The following is a 16,101-nucleotide window of genomic DNA, read 5'->3' as shown; positions in this document are numbered from 1 at the left end:
GCTGTGAAAAAGAGAAAAACATCAACACTGGGACTCGGAAGAAAACTGATTCATACTTATTTGAACATTGAACCTGTATCTGATTTCATTTGTAGTACTTACAAATGCTGCTGGGTCCCTGATCTCATCTGTGTTGACTTCCACTGCATACTCCTTTTCCATCTCTCGGAGTCTCTCCAGATCTTTTTGTTTCTTTCTGCGTGCCTTAGTGGACTGATAGATACCGATATCCCGCCTTGGTGACAGCACCTGGTGATAATAACAAGATCGGGACAGGCCAACATGAGAGCAAACAGAAGCTTCTTAGATGAACTGGCTATTATGATGGTACAGATGTATTCAATGTACTGGCCAGACAAGGTGGTTGTTTCAGTTGACGATCTGAGCCCAATGTCATATCTCTGCTAACCACAAAATTCTGCCATTACGATCACCATTTCATTAATGCGTGCGTTAATTTGTATATTGTCTGGAAATCATTGCAGTGTCTTCTCCTTAAAGACGAGTGTCGGCCTAAAGTTATAGCGGAAGAAACCCGCTGTACAGAGTGAGTCAGAATGATCTGGACCCAAATTAAAGAAAACGTTAAAAATATCTAGCAACTATCAAAACATTTGGGTCCAGATCATTCTGGCTCACCCTGTAGAAACAGCTTTGAATATATTTTTGATACGTGGGTATTTATAATAAAAATAGCTTGTTTACAAAATTTAATTCATTTCAAGCTAGCAGCACTAGTACAACAATCTGTGCTGACAATGTTTCTGCACTAACCCTTTAAGTATGGAATCCTGAGTTATGGGATTTACGCATGCGCATAAGCTGAAGTACCTCACTAACCTGTTAAATATGCTAACTGTAAGCACAGAATCTTTTGTTGAGGAACACCAGGCTGTTTTGCAAACGGTAAGCAGTGCCATGAAATTGTGCTTCTGGCTACCACATTTATAAATGATTAATAAGTAGATATTTTAATCCTCATTTGAAACAGCCAAGTCTTTCTGACAAACTTCCAATGGTTTTACTGAAGCCCTCATTAACTGTAATAGAGAGTATTACTCTTCATTTATAGATATACTTTAGTCCCAGTTTTGGTCCATTACATACGCAAGGGCTTGACTAACCTCAACCAGTGAGTATGGTGAGTTCTTCTTGAGGAATGTCCTAGCTGTTCTCTCTCTCCATGCCCTGGCTGCGGAGACCTGGGACTCTACCTGGGGCAGTTGCTCTAAGCGAACAGGAACGGGACGGCCACTCATCACCATACTCTCCAGAAGGTCCAGGTAGGGAAAGTGCTCTCCATTCTAAACAGGACAAAAAGGAAATCAAGTTACAGTAAACTCTGGCTAAACCGGCACTCTCGGGACCCGAAAAATTGTGACGACTTACGCGAATGCCAATATATGCTTTACATGAATGGTCTTTTGCGCACATGATTCATTGCACTAATTGGCTTCGATTTACCCTGGATTATCTCCTTAATGCTCGAGTTGAATCCAGCAAATTAATCCTCGAATTGTATCATCACGTTTGGGGTATTGATAGTGGAGACCACGATACATATGTACGTGCACAGTAACGAATTAAATGCGTGCGTGGTCCGGTATATACCACGCACACATTGACTGCAGCACTAGTCATTCAAAAGACGACCCCCAAAATGGACAGAGCGCATGCGTACAGCCTAGAGGGGGTACTGGTATTGATATGCTCACGATGCATATGCGATGTATGCAGCAAAGATCCTATAGCGCCGCATAGAGGTATGCAGTAGGACACCCTTTTTCGACACTGATGCATGCAGCGATCACGGACTGTGCGAAACCACTTTTCACTCGACACTTTGCCAACTGCAGTACAGGAAGTCGATGCCAATGCGTGATTTGTTGAATGCCGACTTACACAAAGGATTTTGTGATGCTTTTTCTGGAAAGGGGACCGAGAGTAACACGACGACATGAGCGAAATGGCGACTTATAAAAGCCAACTTAGAAATAAAAAATTCAATGGAAATGCATTACGGACAATTGGGACTTTAGTCAGATGGCCGACTTGAGCGATTTGACGAGTTGTACGATGTCGGTTTAGCCGGATTTTACTGTACTTCTAGTTGATGCTTTTACTAACCAAGTTTGGTTTTAACATTATGAAGATTCTGTTACACTCCTAAATATAGGTATTGTTGTCAACACTTACATAATTTTGTAGGTGATAAAAACATTGAACAAATACTAAAACAAAAATCAATTGGTATCATGAATATTATAAACGATTTGTTTAATCTAATGAATTCATATCTTATTATTAGTTTCAAATCCATTCAAGAAATGTACATTGAACCGACAATGGCACTCCCATACTGAAATTCCAACTATGTTACTATGCAACTATGTTGCATAAGAGTCCTTTTATTATTGAACTGTATCTTTTGGAAAAAAATGTGATTTTCTTTTTGTTTGCACTTTTCACTTGATGCCATCAGGTTTTGTGCATTCATGATCTTTATTTTCATGTTGCCTTTTGTACCTTTCACCGTCGCTTTACCCTAAAGTTTCCCAAAAAAAGCCAAACCCCGCCCACTACATTCCTGTTGGTTGTAAACATCGCTTACTACTTGGGTGAATGTGATAACATGAAGTGAATGTTTGTTCTCTTATAGGAACAGGGACTGATTTCACGAAAAAGCTAAGACGCGTCTTAGGAAGGTTACTCGTCTTAACTTGCGACTCGTCCTATGATCAATTTCACCATGACAAGCACGAAACAGCCATCAAATTGGTAGTGTTGATGTGTCTTGCTTAAGACAGGTGTTGTGAAATTGGTTTTAGGATGCGTCTTAGCTAAGATCGATCTCAGAGAGGGGACTCGTCATAAGTGCTTAGATGAGTCGTAAGATCAGACAAGTTTTGTGAAATCAGCCCCATGGCCCATAACTACACAACAGACATCACTAGGGTATCCATTTTTATTACCTACCTGTATTTCTTCAATTTTCCTGGTCCATTCTTTGGCTTTCTTGAGGGCTTCACTGAGTAATGCAGTGTAAGGTAAGAAGGCGGGGATGTTCCTTGCTTCATTGACGATAGTCTCCAGAGTAGCCATAGCACGACAAGGTCTTAAGAGGAGTAGAAAACATACCATGCTCTATTACCATATGAGCAGCAATGTATAAAATGCCAAGAAACACACTGCTACACAACTATGGATTGGTGAACAATTTCAGTGATTAAGAACATTTCGGTGATTTGGAAAATATATTAAACTCTCAGAAAAGTATAGGTTTTCGTACAAAAGTTGAAGAATATTTTTTGGAAAGTTTTTCCAGTCAACCCTGTGAGTGATGAATTATTGTTGGGTCATAAACAATTTAAAATTTTGTAAAGTAATTATTCCATAACTTCAGATAGGCCGATTTTTCCTTCAATGTCTCACTCACAAGTGAATATCTTTTGTGTGTCTAAAACAGTAACAAATTTTTAAAAAAAAAGTCAAGGTGAAACTACAAAACAAAAATACAAAACACAAACAGTACATCTTAAATCGCCAGACAATTCTTACTTTGTCTGTAGGCATATCTTGGCCTTTTCTTCCCATCTCTCGCTGACTGTCAGCAGCTCTTGTAGTTCTGCCATGGCCTTCTCTACAGCAGGATGAGGCACCAGGCTTACACCAGAGTCAATCAGCTTACGTAGGGTGTCAAGGGTCACACTGTTGGGGATCTGAAGGGTAGCACGGACTTCATCCAGCCAACGAGCCTGGGACAACTCCTGGATTAGACAAGGAAACAATGCATGATGAGGGGAATATACAACAGTTGCAACCATCAAAACACAAAACTAACAAATTATTATGAAAAACCTTACTGGACTGTCAGTGAATGACAATCTTATGCATCCTGTAAAAATCATGGCACCTGGTGTGCTGTCAATTTTAAGAAAAGGGTATTTTTGTATCAATTTCCAACGCGACCAGCCGACCAGCATTAGAAAAAAAACTGGCTTTTTTCAAATACTGCCTCCATTTTACCATTAATTAGTTAGTCCGCATTCTGTTTGCAATCGATTACACATCTATGAAAGGGTACATGCCAGCTAGACTGGTTCCCTGACCTTACAATTCCCCGACGTCTATAAATTGCTCCGTTTCATCTTAAGTGGGGTCAGGGAACCAGACAACAGGAACATGATTGTTTTTCTGGGTTTTTCAGCATCTATGAACACAAAACTTCAAACAAGTCAGTGTAACATAATTTACTATAAAATACTATCCCCCTTAATCCATCCATTTCTGAAAATTACAGCAAAAGCAAGTGTTGTATAATCTCTTTAATTCATTAAGATGAATTTCAGATTATGGACTAAATAAAAGATGCGTGGTCCACTGACTCATACATTGCAATCAATTTCAACAGGTTTTTTTGTTTCGACTAATCTGTTGCAATATTCTTCAATGTCATTTGTTACAGATAATCCTTCTCGCTACTACTCATGCGGTTTATCCCTCTTTTGTTGTTCCTCACTTTGATCTTTACACTACCTCCCCCTCCCCATTTGATCTATACCCACTATCACACTCTTTTGTCCCTCCCCTTGCCTGATGATCCCCTCTCATTACACCCAACCCTTCCCCTTTATTCCCTTTCACTGCCCACTCAGAATCCTTTATATCCTTCCTTTGTGGTTTCCATTCACCCAGGTATACCTGGGTGTCTCTTGCTTATTAACCCTCCTGCTATTTAAACAGCCACATACAGTCAAAATTTCCATCCACTTCCCCTGCTATACTTTTAACACAGGCTAGTCACCAGCAGTCCGATCATATGTAAAGCAAGCACTGTGACTAGTCATACTCAGTCAACAGACCATGAACAGACAAAGCAGGTAAGTTGTAGGCACAGCTGGCTTATCAATTACCCAAAGCAAAAGTAAACCTGTATCGAGTTACATGAACAGTCCCAGCCAGTCAATCCTGCTTTATGTAGGCTGGGAATTCATAACTGTTGAAAACAGTCACTTGTTTGATTTTGACTGAAAGGACTACTTGGCACAGAATGTTCAGGTTGCATAGGAGGGTTAGTGTTTTTATGTCATTTTTTAGAAAGATCCTGTCACGGTAGAAAGCCTTCTAAATAAGATTTTGTATCCCCCATTAGTTCCTGTTCAGCCCTAACCCCCTGCCTGTAACTACATATACCAGCCCAAACCCAACAATTCCCCCCCCTAACATGTCTAGCTTATGGATTCATGAAGTAAACACAAGTGCTAATGAGTAAACAAGTTTATTAACAAACCAAAAAAACACAGGGAAAAAAGGAATTGTGTTGCACTTCGGACTTAGTCAAGCACTGTACTTATCACACACTCAATATCGAAAACCACATTATGATTCAGGATATTCACAACAAAGCAAGTCTACATTTGACTGTAGAGACATTTCACCAACCTGTTTGAGTTTGGGTATTTCTGGGAGCTCTATATCGATGCCTTTACCCACTTCAATCAGCCGTTTCAGCTTGTCTGAGTCTGGGATGGTATCGCACAGTGCATCCTGTGCCTCTGTCTGGAAGCTTCCCACTTTGGCAAGCAGGTCCTGAAAGAGATAATGTCATATCGACAGTTCAGACCAAACTTCTGATGAGAATGGTTGCCAAATTCAAATAGGACAAATGGCTCGGGTTGTTTTTAGTCGAGAAAACACCATATGTAATAAATAAATCTCTTAAAATTCAAGTTTTGATGATGTCATTTTTAACGAATAAAGAGTGAATGCATTTTAGAAGACATAAATTTGCATATGTACATTAAGTGTTAACAATTATCACATTTGGATACAGACGGCATATAAATGTGTACAGGTCGGGGTAACATGGTAATCATGAAATCAATAAGATGGAGGAAATAAACCACACTTAATAAACTGGTACCCACTTTGATTTTGCCACAAATAGGGCAGATTGTTTATCCAAATATTAAAGTTGCTGTGTGAACTTGCAGCTAAAATGAGAAACCTTAAGTACCTTAAATTGATCACAATCTACACTTGTTAAGAGAAGCAAATCTCTAGTGTACCTGTACAAGTTCCACCTCTCTGATCTCACAGGGTAGGCCTTGGACTTGCTCCATGAAGTCCTTCAGTTCCTCCAGAGTCAACCGTGTCACATACTTAGAATCACCATGCTGTCTTTGTCTACGGAACAGATATCAGGAAGAAGTTCATAAGTTGTGACACATACAGATTGAAAACAAGATCAGCACAAATTTCTAACCCTCATGCAAATTTAGGATTTAAATATATACCTTGCACTACTCACAGGATAGTACATTTGCTTTTCTTTCCATTGCCTACATGTATAACACATGAAACAGTGTCATTCTTCATCGAAATGGCTAGCTGCTGTATTTCTAAACTTGCTCAGATATTAAATTCAATTAAAAAGAAAAAAGGCAGCCAACAAGATAATATACCTTATAAAAGTGATTCATACAAAAATGCCCAAGACACATTTCTGATAGATACAATTTAGGGCAGGGAATGTGTAACACAGTCAGTTACTAAGAAGGAATGTTAAGTGCAGAGTAAACGTTGTCCCTCAAAAAAAAAGGAGGGACTTTTAGGTACAGACCTGGTCCTGTGTTTCTTGCTGACAAGCTGTGTGGCAATGGTAGCGCAACGCTCTGCTTCTGTGACAGCTGACACCAGCTGCTGAAGGAGCTCATTGTCAGGGAAATGCTTCTCATCTGCCTCAACGATCATCTGTTTTAGCTGTGTCACATCTACACAAAGACAAATAATGGACTGGTTCTAGGCAAATATAAGGCATTTAGGGGTGTGCTTGTGGACACACAGACGATGCAAAAGGTCCAGTTTCTACCTTTAAGGGAATGGTTCACAGGTTGTTGGTAATCTTGTTCGCCTCCGTAAACACGGCATTCCCATGTGTGAATGCTTGTTTGAGTATGTAAACCCACCCTGAGGAACAGCGCCGTGTCCCAAATGGAATGCTCCAAAAGGAAAAAGGAAAAAAGAAATCACGGAGTGTTCCTATACATGTGTGCTTTGTTAATATATCATCGGCATAAGTTAGTCATGCTTATGACAAAAATGAAATTATACTAGAACGATGCTCAAATTACAAGTGCCCTCTAAGAACAGTCGCTGTGCAGTATCTGCTCCGTTCACAAGTACCCCCTCACTGGCAAACAAAGTACAATTGGGGGTGACCGACCAACACCATATTGCCTGACTGCAATTTAGCCGCGACGCGCGGCCGTACCACTGCGTGAACTTAGTACAAATCCCCTGGTGTACGTGCGTCACACACAAGGAACGGTGCGCGTCAACCAGCTAAATGTCCCGCCCATCGGACGTCATTGCTAGGTAAAAGGGCGCCCTCTTTCGCTCGCGCACGGAGCCCATACACGTAACAAGTTTGTTTCATCAGCCATTGATAGAAATGTAGGTATATGTACATGCAGAATTCTTGACTCCACAGTGGGACATAAGTCAACATGTTTTTTTTCTGACATAATCATCCTACCTAGTTTGTTGTCTTGGGATGCATTCAGGGCATTTTTCACCTTGTTGGCCCAGTTGTCAAAAGACTCCGCTCGGACTTTGAGTCGATGCAGCATAGCAGGTAATTCATCCAAAGTATAGCGATATCTAGGAATAAGAATAATACATATGCCAGTTCATTCATAGTTCCATATATGTCTCACTCACATTTTGTTTGAAAACCTGGGGGGGATGTGTTTTTACCATTCAGGGCACCACATCATTAGATTCTAAAAAAACTCAAATATTTATTTCTTTCTAAAATTATATTGCACTTATCCTCGTACAACTACTAAACTTTTTGCAAAGTCATATTCAAAGTATAAGCATATTGATTATCCATCAAAATCGTTTGCAGACAAGAACTGTGGCAACAACAATATAACGCACACTGTTGTCCTTATAACTATAGCAGTGTTAACCGTATGACAGCAGCCACCTCGTGATGAATTATAGTTCTGGTGACAAAGCAAGGGCGTCAAGTTGGTGCACTGGTTCTTTCCTCGCCTACCATCTCTATCACCTTGGTTCGATTCCCATCAAGGTCAATATGTAGACTGGTCCTTATTGGTTCCAAAGGCTTTTCCCTTGAATACTCTTCTGGGGTTTTCTCCCACCTTTAAAACTAAACTTTCTTCGTTTTCATTATTGTTAGAGTTACAGTAACGACTGCACTTTTGAAGAATCCTTGGTTTTACAACCAGATATAATAATTTTAATTATATAACTGACATGCAGATCTTTGTCTTTTGATTGGTGGAACTCACATCACGTGACATTCGTTATTGCTCCCATTCACGCCGGGGCTCAAAAAGTCCCATTCGCCCATGGGGAATGGGAAATACTATTCAACAGTTAGGATCATTCTTGTTCCATGACGCGGTACTCTGAGCCACTCAATATTTGTATACTTTATCACAACAGTGCCATTGTGTGCAGCCATGCAGAGTGGCTCAGACCCATCACCCATCAATGGTCAACGGGGAAAACCCTGCTTACCTGAGGCAGTGCTTGGAAGGATGACACAGGCAGAGGTTCTCCGTGTGATGGATACACACCAGCTTATTGGGTGTACATGGGCAGGTCACAGCAGACAGGAAACATGTGGTCTTACAATGATCACATTGTCGCTCATCATCTGGTAGCAATTCAAAGGCCTCCCGTTCTGCCTCAGTAGTGCCCTGCAACAACATTATTGACAAGAAATTACAATGACTAAAGTGAGCTCTTGAATTCATCCACAAATGCAAACACATCATGAAAACAAGTCAGGTGTGTTTACAAACACAAATGCCCCGCAACCGTGACTGTTTCCATGACATAACACCACTCTAACATCAACTTACATGTACCTTGGTCAAATGGAACGTTCATTGACAGCATTAGTGTCTTCTGTAGGTTTTATATGAATTAATCCCTAATCCCTATGATCTCAGAATAAATACAAGATTTCTATTGTTTTAGCCACTGTGACCTTGACCCTTGACCTTTCGACCCCCAATGCGATAGGCTTCTTAGGATTACCAAGGACAATCCACAAACCAAATTTGAAATTCATATGTAAAGTATTTCTCAAGTTATCGCGCTGACAAAATTTCTATTGTTTCAGCCACTGTGACCTTGACCCTTGACCTTTTGGCCCCAAATGCAAAAGGCTTCTTAGAATTGCCAAGGACAATCCACAAACCAAATTTGAAGTTCATATGTAAAGTATTTCTCAAGTTATCGCGCTGACAAAATTTCTATTGTGTTAGCCACTGTGACCTTGACCCTTGACCTTTCGGCCCCAAATGCAAAAGGCTTCTTAGGATTACCAAGGACAATCAACAAACCAAATTTGAAGTTCATATGTAAATTATTTCTCAAGTTATCGTGGTGACAAAATTTCTATTGTTTCAGCCACTGTGACCTTGACCCTTGACCTTTTGGCCCCAAATGCAAAAGGCTTCTTAGAATTGCCAAGGACAATCCACAAACCAAATTTGAAGTTCATATGTAAAGTATTTCTCAAGTTATCGCGCTGACAAAATTTCTATTGTTTCAGCCACTGTGACCTTGACCCTTGACCTTTCGGCCCCAAATGCAAAAGGCTTCTTAGGATTACCAAGGACAATCCACAAACCAAATTTGAAGTTCATATGTAAAGTATTTCTCAAGTTATCGCGCTGACAAGATTTGTCCGGACACACACACCCACACACACACCCACCCACACACACACCCACCCACCCACCCACGGAAGGACAAGGCGGAAACAGTATGCCCCTCCGGCTTCGCCGCGGGGCATAATAATTGGCATTGCAGAAATTGAACACCTTAAACTCCGCAAATTTCATTCTCAATGTTTCATGCCATCAAAGTCACTTCCAATTCCGATTTGTGTTAAGTATGAACAATTGATCTTTAACTTTGCTAGAAAAATGGGTACATTTTGAACAAGAAAAAGAGCGAGGAAGCTGTTCACAGTGGTTACATTTGAGTCTACATTAGTCAAACAGCCTTTTCCAGGCTGAGTTGATGCGAGTTTTCCTCACTCTTTCTAGTAGCTTCTTGCGTAATCTCTTCTCCTGTTCCACCATGACTAGCATCTCTTTGTGGACAGCGGCTGCTAGGTTCAAGTCCAGACTATCCGGATCAGCAGCCATCTTACAGACCAGCTCCTCATGGGAGAAGACGCAGAATCGGCGCAGCTTGCGGTAATGCTCGATGCATGAACGACCGTTAGGAAGCTGAGTCAAGATCAATTCAAAGAAATGAGGACTCGGTTAATACCATCAGCAATGGCTCTCCATTTTACACACACACACAAAAATCAACCTCCTCAGCTTTTTGACAAGGAAACAAAGACACAAGGTCATGATATCAAATATAAGATTTCAAAAAGATTCTTTAAAAATCCTGAAATCAGGAAAAATCCTGACATATCTCACCCCTGTGACAGTAACTCATTATTGAAAATAAATTGCAAGGTTTCAATTGAATAAGCAAAGAACTGAAGTCTCTTATTAGGAATGAGTAATTGCTGCATATGTACCGTTAAGGAGACACATTATCAAAAGTTAAACCTTAGGGAGACAAGGTAGATCAGGGAGACGATTTCAATGTCTCCCTAATGTTTCACGTCCTATTTCTAGACAAAATTGTATTTTCGCAAAACCCAAATTTACAAAGTCTGGTGAGGGTAAGATAAGGTTAGGTTAGGTTAGGGGTAATTTAAGTTAGGATTTTTTCCAATATAATGATTGTTTCAGGTTATCAAATACCAGATTAGCTATTTGGAAGAATGGTTTCAGTCAGAAGGTCGTCCATGTGTTGTTTCAGCAAAAGGTTTGGAATTTGGATGGATTTGTTCACTGGCACTCAAACCTCTTCCAACAAACCAAACCACTACTGCACCAATGAGTTTTAGTGACATGTTCGGTCAAAAAGAGACACCCCTAGGCAGCTCGTCAAAATAGGTTTTGATAAAGGATGTGTGTTTCTCCCCTTTACAGTGATGGTTTAATTTTTGAAAATGGCCAGCAGCTGATTTCACAAAACCTAAAGCAATGGCGCCACTCTGCTTGCGTCACAATTTATTGCATAAGTTGCACAACATTTCATGCTGCGCAACATTTCACTTTTCACGAAAGTCGGATAGTGCGTAAGTCTGCAACTTGCGCCATAAATTATGGCATAACTTGCACAATCATTTTAGGTGGCGTAAGTTGTGGCGTAGTGACTGAAAAAGACATATTTTACCAGCAAATTGGCACTGTCGTGAGAGCCCGTTATTGCACAACTTAACAAGGTTGATACAAGACACTCGCAACTTTATATTTGAAGTAAATGAATTTCTATTTTACTCGTAACATAATTTTTAGAGTTGCTGAACAATTCCGAAGAAAGTCAGACAAAATAACTTTCGAAATTGCGGGCTGAGGTGATCCAACTACTGTTTCACGAAAGAACAAATTCACACACAAACAGCTGTCGTAAATGTTGTTTTTATCCTCGTCCAAGATGTTGAAATTACTTAAAACGTTGCGCAGCTACGCCAAGTTTCGTGAAATCGTTCGTCAGTTTACTACGCAGCTGCGCAACAAATTTGTTGCGCAAGTCTTGCGCATGGCGCAAGTCTTGCGCATGGCGCAAGCTACGCACAGTTTCGTGAAATCGGCTGCTGTCCTTGGCTAATTAAGGTTTGTGGTGCTACAAAGAGGAAAACAGAGCAATTCCCATGTAACAATTGTGGGTTATGAATTTCTTACTTGTCATAACTACAAATCTTCCCAAATACACTTTCAGAGCCAACATGATGATCTGAAACGTTTACACTATACTTTAGACATATTAAGCAAAGCAAATCCTGGATAAAATCTCTGACTGCAACTGTCGGATAAATTGTCGTTTGTGCTCAATGATCAATCAAGGAAAATCAAGAATCATGCGCAGGCTACAAAAAATCTGGGGAAAAATATACTTTCAAAAAATACACTGTAATAAAACCAGCAAATCTAATCGCAAGATGACTTTTGACCAAGGATTGAGACTGGTTAAATGCAAGATACATTCTGACTGTAACATGGGGAGTATCTGCCAGTTGTTATCACCAAGCATGGGTTAGGTTACCTACCCAGTCAGTCGGGCAGAAGTTGACTGCTTCAGCAAAGTTGTAGCCCTGGTTGAAGCCAGCGTGGTAGGCCCGTGGGAATGTGACCACAAACTCCCCTGCACACTGGTTGGTTCTTACCAGCTGCAATAGCAATGGTCATATCGGGCTTGTTAGCTCTTTTTCTATCATGATGTTTGGATCAAATTGGGCTTGCAAAGTTTCAAAAATGTTTAGTTATTAGTGCTACACCTTTATTTTAAACAGTAAACTTCTAAGTAATAGACCCCTCTCGTAGACAACCATCTTCATAGGAAAAGTACAACGGCGTATTAAATGCCATCAGGCACGTGTGCACGCAGTGTGCAAAATGTTCTAAACACGCACGCATGTTGCTCAAACTTTTTTCCAAATACAGCACAGCTGATGCGCGTCACAAAAATTTGACTCCCAAAATGCCAATGCACTTGACAATCTGTAAGCAGTGACATTATTTGAGAGAGATCTATTCAAATGGAATCGAATACTCCTACTCCTGCTGCATGCACAGGAGGACTGTTTCAAAGAATACGACTTTTGAAAGAATTTAAGCAGTTGAAATATTAGGAAGGACACAAAACACAGCATTAAAGCAACAACAAACTACTGTTTGAGCTACATCTAAGACCCCCAAGGAAGTAGTCACCGGTCGATGTATTTGATGTACAGATCAATATTGAGTTAACTCACCGGCACATTGTTTTTCATGAGGATGGTAGGGGATAGGATGGTGACAAGTTGCTGGAGGAGATCTGGCTGTGCTTCAAAGAGTTCAGGGGCCTGTTCCTTCATGACCTGCTCAAAGTGATCTGCTGATTTACCGGGCACCCCGTACCATGTCTTAGGCTCACCCCTACAGGAATCACATATAGGAAAGGGTTCATGTCTAGCATCATGAACAAGACAGTCCGAGAACACATTCTAAAATACTAAATATGATACAATCATGCTCCGTTGAGAGGTTTGAAACAGTTTAGAAGCGAAAATTGTTTACCAGTACACACTTGATAGCTATTGCACACTTTCACAGCACAGGATTCTCAATGGAATTTTTCGTATCATTGACCCTAAGGCCCCCCCCCAAAAAGTCTCCGGTTTCTGGTATGCGCGCGCGTCGCCGTAGCCATGCGCGTCGGCAAAATGAAAAAAAAAAATTTTCAATGAAAGATGATGTCTCAAAACCGCCAAACTCACTGGTTTGACTGGAATCCTGCTGCTGCACAATTTTAACGTATTTTTAGATTGGGTTATGGTCGAGAATAAGCTTTATGTGGCCTCTCTGGACTCCCATATATTTGCACTAAGTTTAGTCGGGCACCATTTGCAGTCATCAGCCGACATTTGAAGCAAAAAAATCAGGTAAAAAAAAAAAAAAGCCGCGTCGCCGCACCACTTTTTGGGCAAGCTCCATACCAGAAACCGGAGATTTTTTTTTTTAGGCCTAACCGCCCTGAATCCTTCAAAATCCTCTTTGCCGAAGTGGAGGAATTTGAAGGATTGCGGTTACATGGCAAAAGTGCGTTACTGATTTTTTAGGATGCACTTTGTCAAGGTCTTGGGCCGGACCTTGTGTTGTTTTTGCTCAGCCATGCATAAATATAGGCCTGGATTATGCTTGAAATCCTCCGCACTGCTCCAGGATGTCACTGGCCAAGCCTCAACATATTGACAGTCACTGCCGCAGGATTTTGCAGGATTCAAGTGATTGTCACCCCTCCACAGACCATATTCAAGAAATAATGGAGGAATTTGCAGGATTGGGGCTATATGCTATTTTTCCATGAGGCCAACTGGAGGATTTTGCAAGATTGAGGCTACATCCTAGCAAAAAGGCCTAGGGAGTAAGGGTTAGTAAAAGTGACTTCATACAGATTATTCTGCTGTATGATTTGTCTCTGTATACAACAATAAACCATTTTGCTTGACATTCAGTCAATGAACCCTCAGATAATTATATCCCCCTCATGAAACCCAGGTCATTCAATTTTACAAAAGTAATTTTTAAGTCAAATCAACACCGATGTGTTCACACAAATGCCACACTGATATAAATCAGATTCCACGGATGGTATCAATTGCACTGATATGTTATTATTTATATCAGGCTTCCAGTGGTAAAATAAATCAGTGTATTGCATGCTTTTGTAAAAAGTGCCCAGATGACTGCAATATTACGTCAGTAAAAGTATCCAGATGAGGACAATATTATCCTTGATATAATCCTCATCCGGGCATTTAATCATTTTCGCTGGTTCCCACTATATCAAGAGTATAGAAACTCACACTTGTTAACCAGTGCACAGAGCATAGCGCATTCGGTACTGTTTATTGCTCGGGTGGTTTCGGGCGCTACAGTGACTAAAGGGTTAACGTTAAAGTACTGAGGAAGCGGTTGGCAATTTTTACAAGACAATGACAAGAAATTTCTTTCTTTCGGATCAAGTCAGCCTGATATAAATAATAATAATAATAATATTTGAAGGCTTTTTTTCAGGGATACAAGAATATATTGCACTCGCTACAACAATATTGCACGAGTCGAATTAGCTCGTGCAATATATTCTTGTATCCCCCTCAGAGCCATCCAATATTACATAAATATCACTAACTAAAATCTTGAAGTGTCCAAATAACTTACTACTCCAGACTTCCACAAGACTCAACTAAATATCCAGTTGACAAAAACCTCATTCAGAAATTCTTCTGACACGTTTGCAATTTCAGGTTGCTTTTGGATTTTGTTTGTCAGATGATATGAAGTATTATTGTAATTTGCAACATTATAAATATAATCTTTATAAACAAAAAGGTCAATTGTCCAACAGTTTTGGTAGATCAAACCAAACATTATTTGTTTCGTTAGTGTTTCGGCGTCTAAATGACTTGCCCTTACCAGTGCATGTAGTTGATGGAATAACTCCAATGGTCCTCATTATGCCAGCAGAAGGATGCAAAGCACATGCCGACATACATCCAGGGGACCTTCATCCCAGAGATATCGGCATTGATGTGAGACAGGACGGATCCGTCAAGAACTGGCAGGTTGTTCAGATTCCAACCAGAGTTCACATATTCCTGAGCAAAACAAAATGGCATCACGGTACTTCATAAACATCCATTTAAATAAATGTCAAAGTTTCCTACAGGTAATCAAAGGACAGACAATCTTGTACATGCAATCAAAGGAATGTGGTTTGACTGTTGCTTCAACACATTTTCAATACTGGTTTCCTACTAGTCCCAACAAATGATTGAGTTGCCATCCCTGGTATGAAAATAATGAAAACCTTTAAACCACTGCCACAATAATGCTCCAAAACAAATTGTTTACAAATGCCAAATTAACAGTTAATCAAATGGAATTTATGGCATTCAACATACATGTAAGTAATGTTTGAAAAGGCCTAAGTGTATTCAACTGCTGCAAATCAGCTTCTTGGCAACAAGTCAACACTCTTTTGTAGACACTGCCAAATGGTATTACTTTAGATTTAGGTGAAAGACTTGGTGGTTCTGAGGGTTTTTCACAGGCACACAAGTTACAGTGAAATTTGCTGGAATAAATAGTGACGGTTATTATTTACTAGTCTTGTGCGATTCCAGGTCAGAATTGAATAGAATTGATTGCAAACTTAGATCGGAATCGTGATTCCACCTTTTTAAAGAGCCAATTCCTAGTATAGTAACAATTCCATTCTCCCAAGAATAGATTCCAGACACTTAAAAACAAATTTGAGGTCACTCCTTGTGTGCTTATTTGTGGCAAACTTGTACAAGATGATACACACTTTACTGGTTCTGCATTTCTTTGCTCAATTATTTTTTTTAGACGGAGAGAATCGGATTGGAATCTGAATGGAATAGTGAAACCTGTATGGAATTGGAACCAATTCAAAAATGTTGTAATTGTCAAAGCC

At 40.1% G+C, this 16,101-nt stretch overlaps 1 protein-coding gene across 3 annotated transcripts in view; it reads right to left on the bottom strand.

Moving 5' to 3' along the window:
* The window catches only part of LOC119732260 (lysine-specific demethylase 5A-like), a 45,827-nt gene that overhangs the window by 9,203 nt on the left and 20,523 nt on the right, over positions 1–16,101 (bottom strand). For all 3 annotated transcript variants that reach the window (XM_038205710.1, XM_038205711.1, XM_038205712.1), the window contains 13 exons: positions 15,078–15,259; positions 12,875–13,037; positions 12,170–12,289; positions 10,089–10,283; positions 8,554–8,735; positions 7,538–7,662; positions 6,623–6,773; positions 6,069–6,186; positions 5,443–5,589; positions 3,559–3,767; positions 2,977–3,115; positions 1,125–1,304; positions 103–249 (listed from right to left, as the gene is read on the bottom strand). In XM_038205710.1, the coding sequence (XP_038061638.1) occupies positions 103–249; positions 1,125–1,304; positions 2,977–3,115; positions 3,559–3,767; positions 5,443–5,589; positions 6,069–6,186; positions 6,623–6,773; positions 7,538–7,662; positions 8,554–8,735; positions 10,089–10,283; positions 12,170–12,289; positions 12,875–13,037; positions 15,078–15,259 (2,058 nt within the window). The remainder of the gene's footprint in view (positions 1–102; positions 250–1,124; positions 1,305–2,976; positions 3,116–3,558; positions 3,768–5,442; positions 5,590–6,068; positions 6,187–6,622; positions 6,774–7,537; positions 7,663–8,553; positions 8,736–10,088; positions 10,284–12,169; positions 12,290–12,874; positions 13,038–15,077; positions 15,260–16,101) is intronic.

The sequence above is a fragment of the Patiria miniata genome, unplaced genomic scaffold (assembly GCF_015706575.1).
Source record: "Patiria miniata isolate m_02_andy unplaced genomic scaffold, ASM1570657v1 HiC_scaffold_24, whole genome shotgun sequence".
Lineage (NCBI taxonomy): Eukaryota > Metazoa > Echinodermata > Asteroidea > Valvatida > Asterinidae > Patiria > Patiria miniata.
Note: the sequence above shows the minus strand (reverse complement) of the source record. Positions and strands in the feature narration are given on the sequence as shown.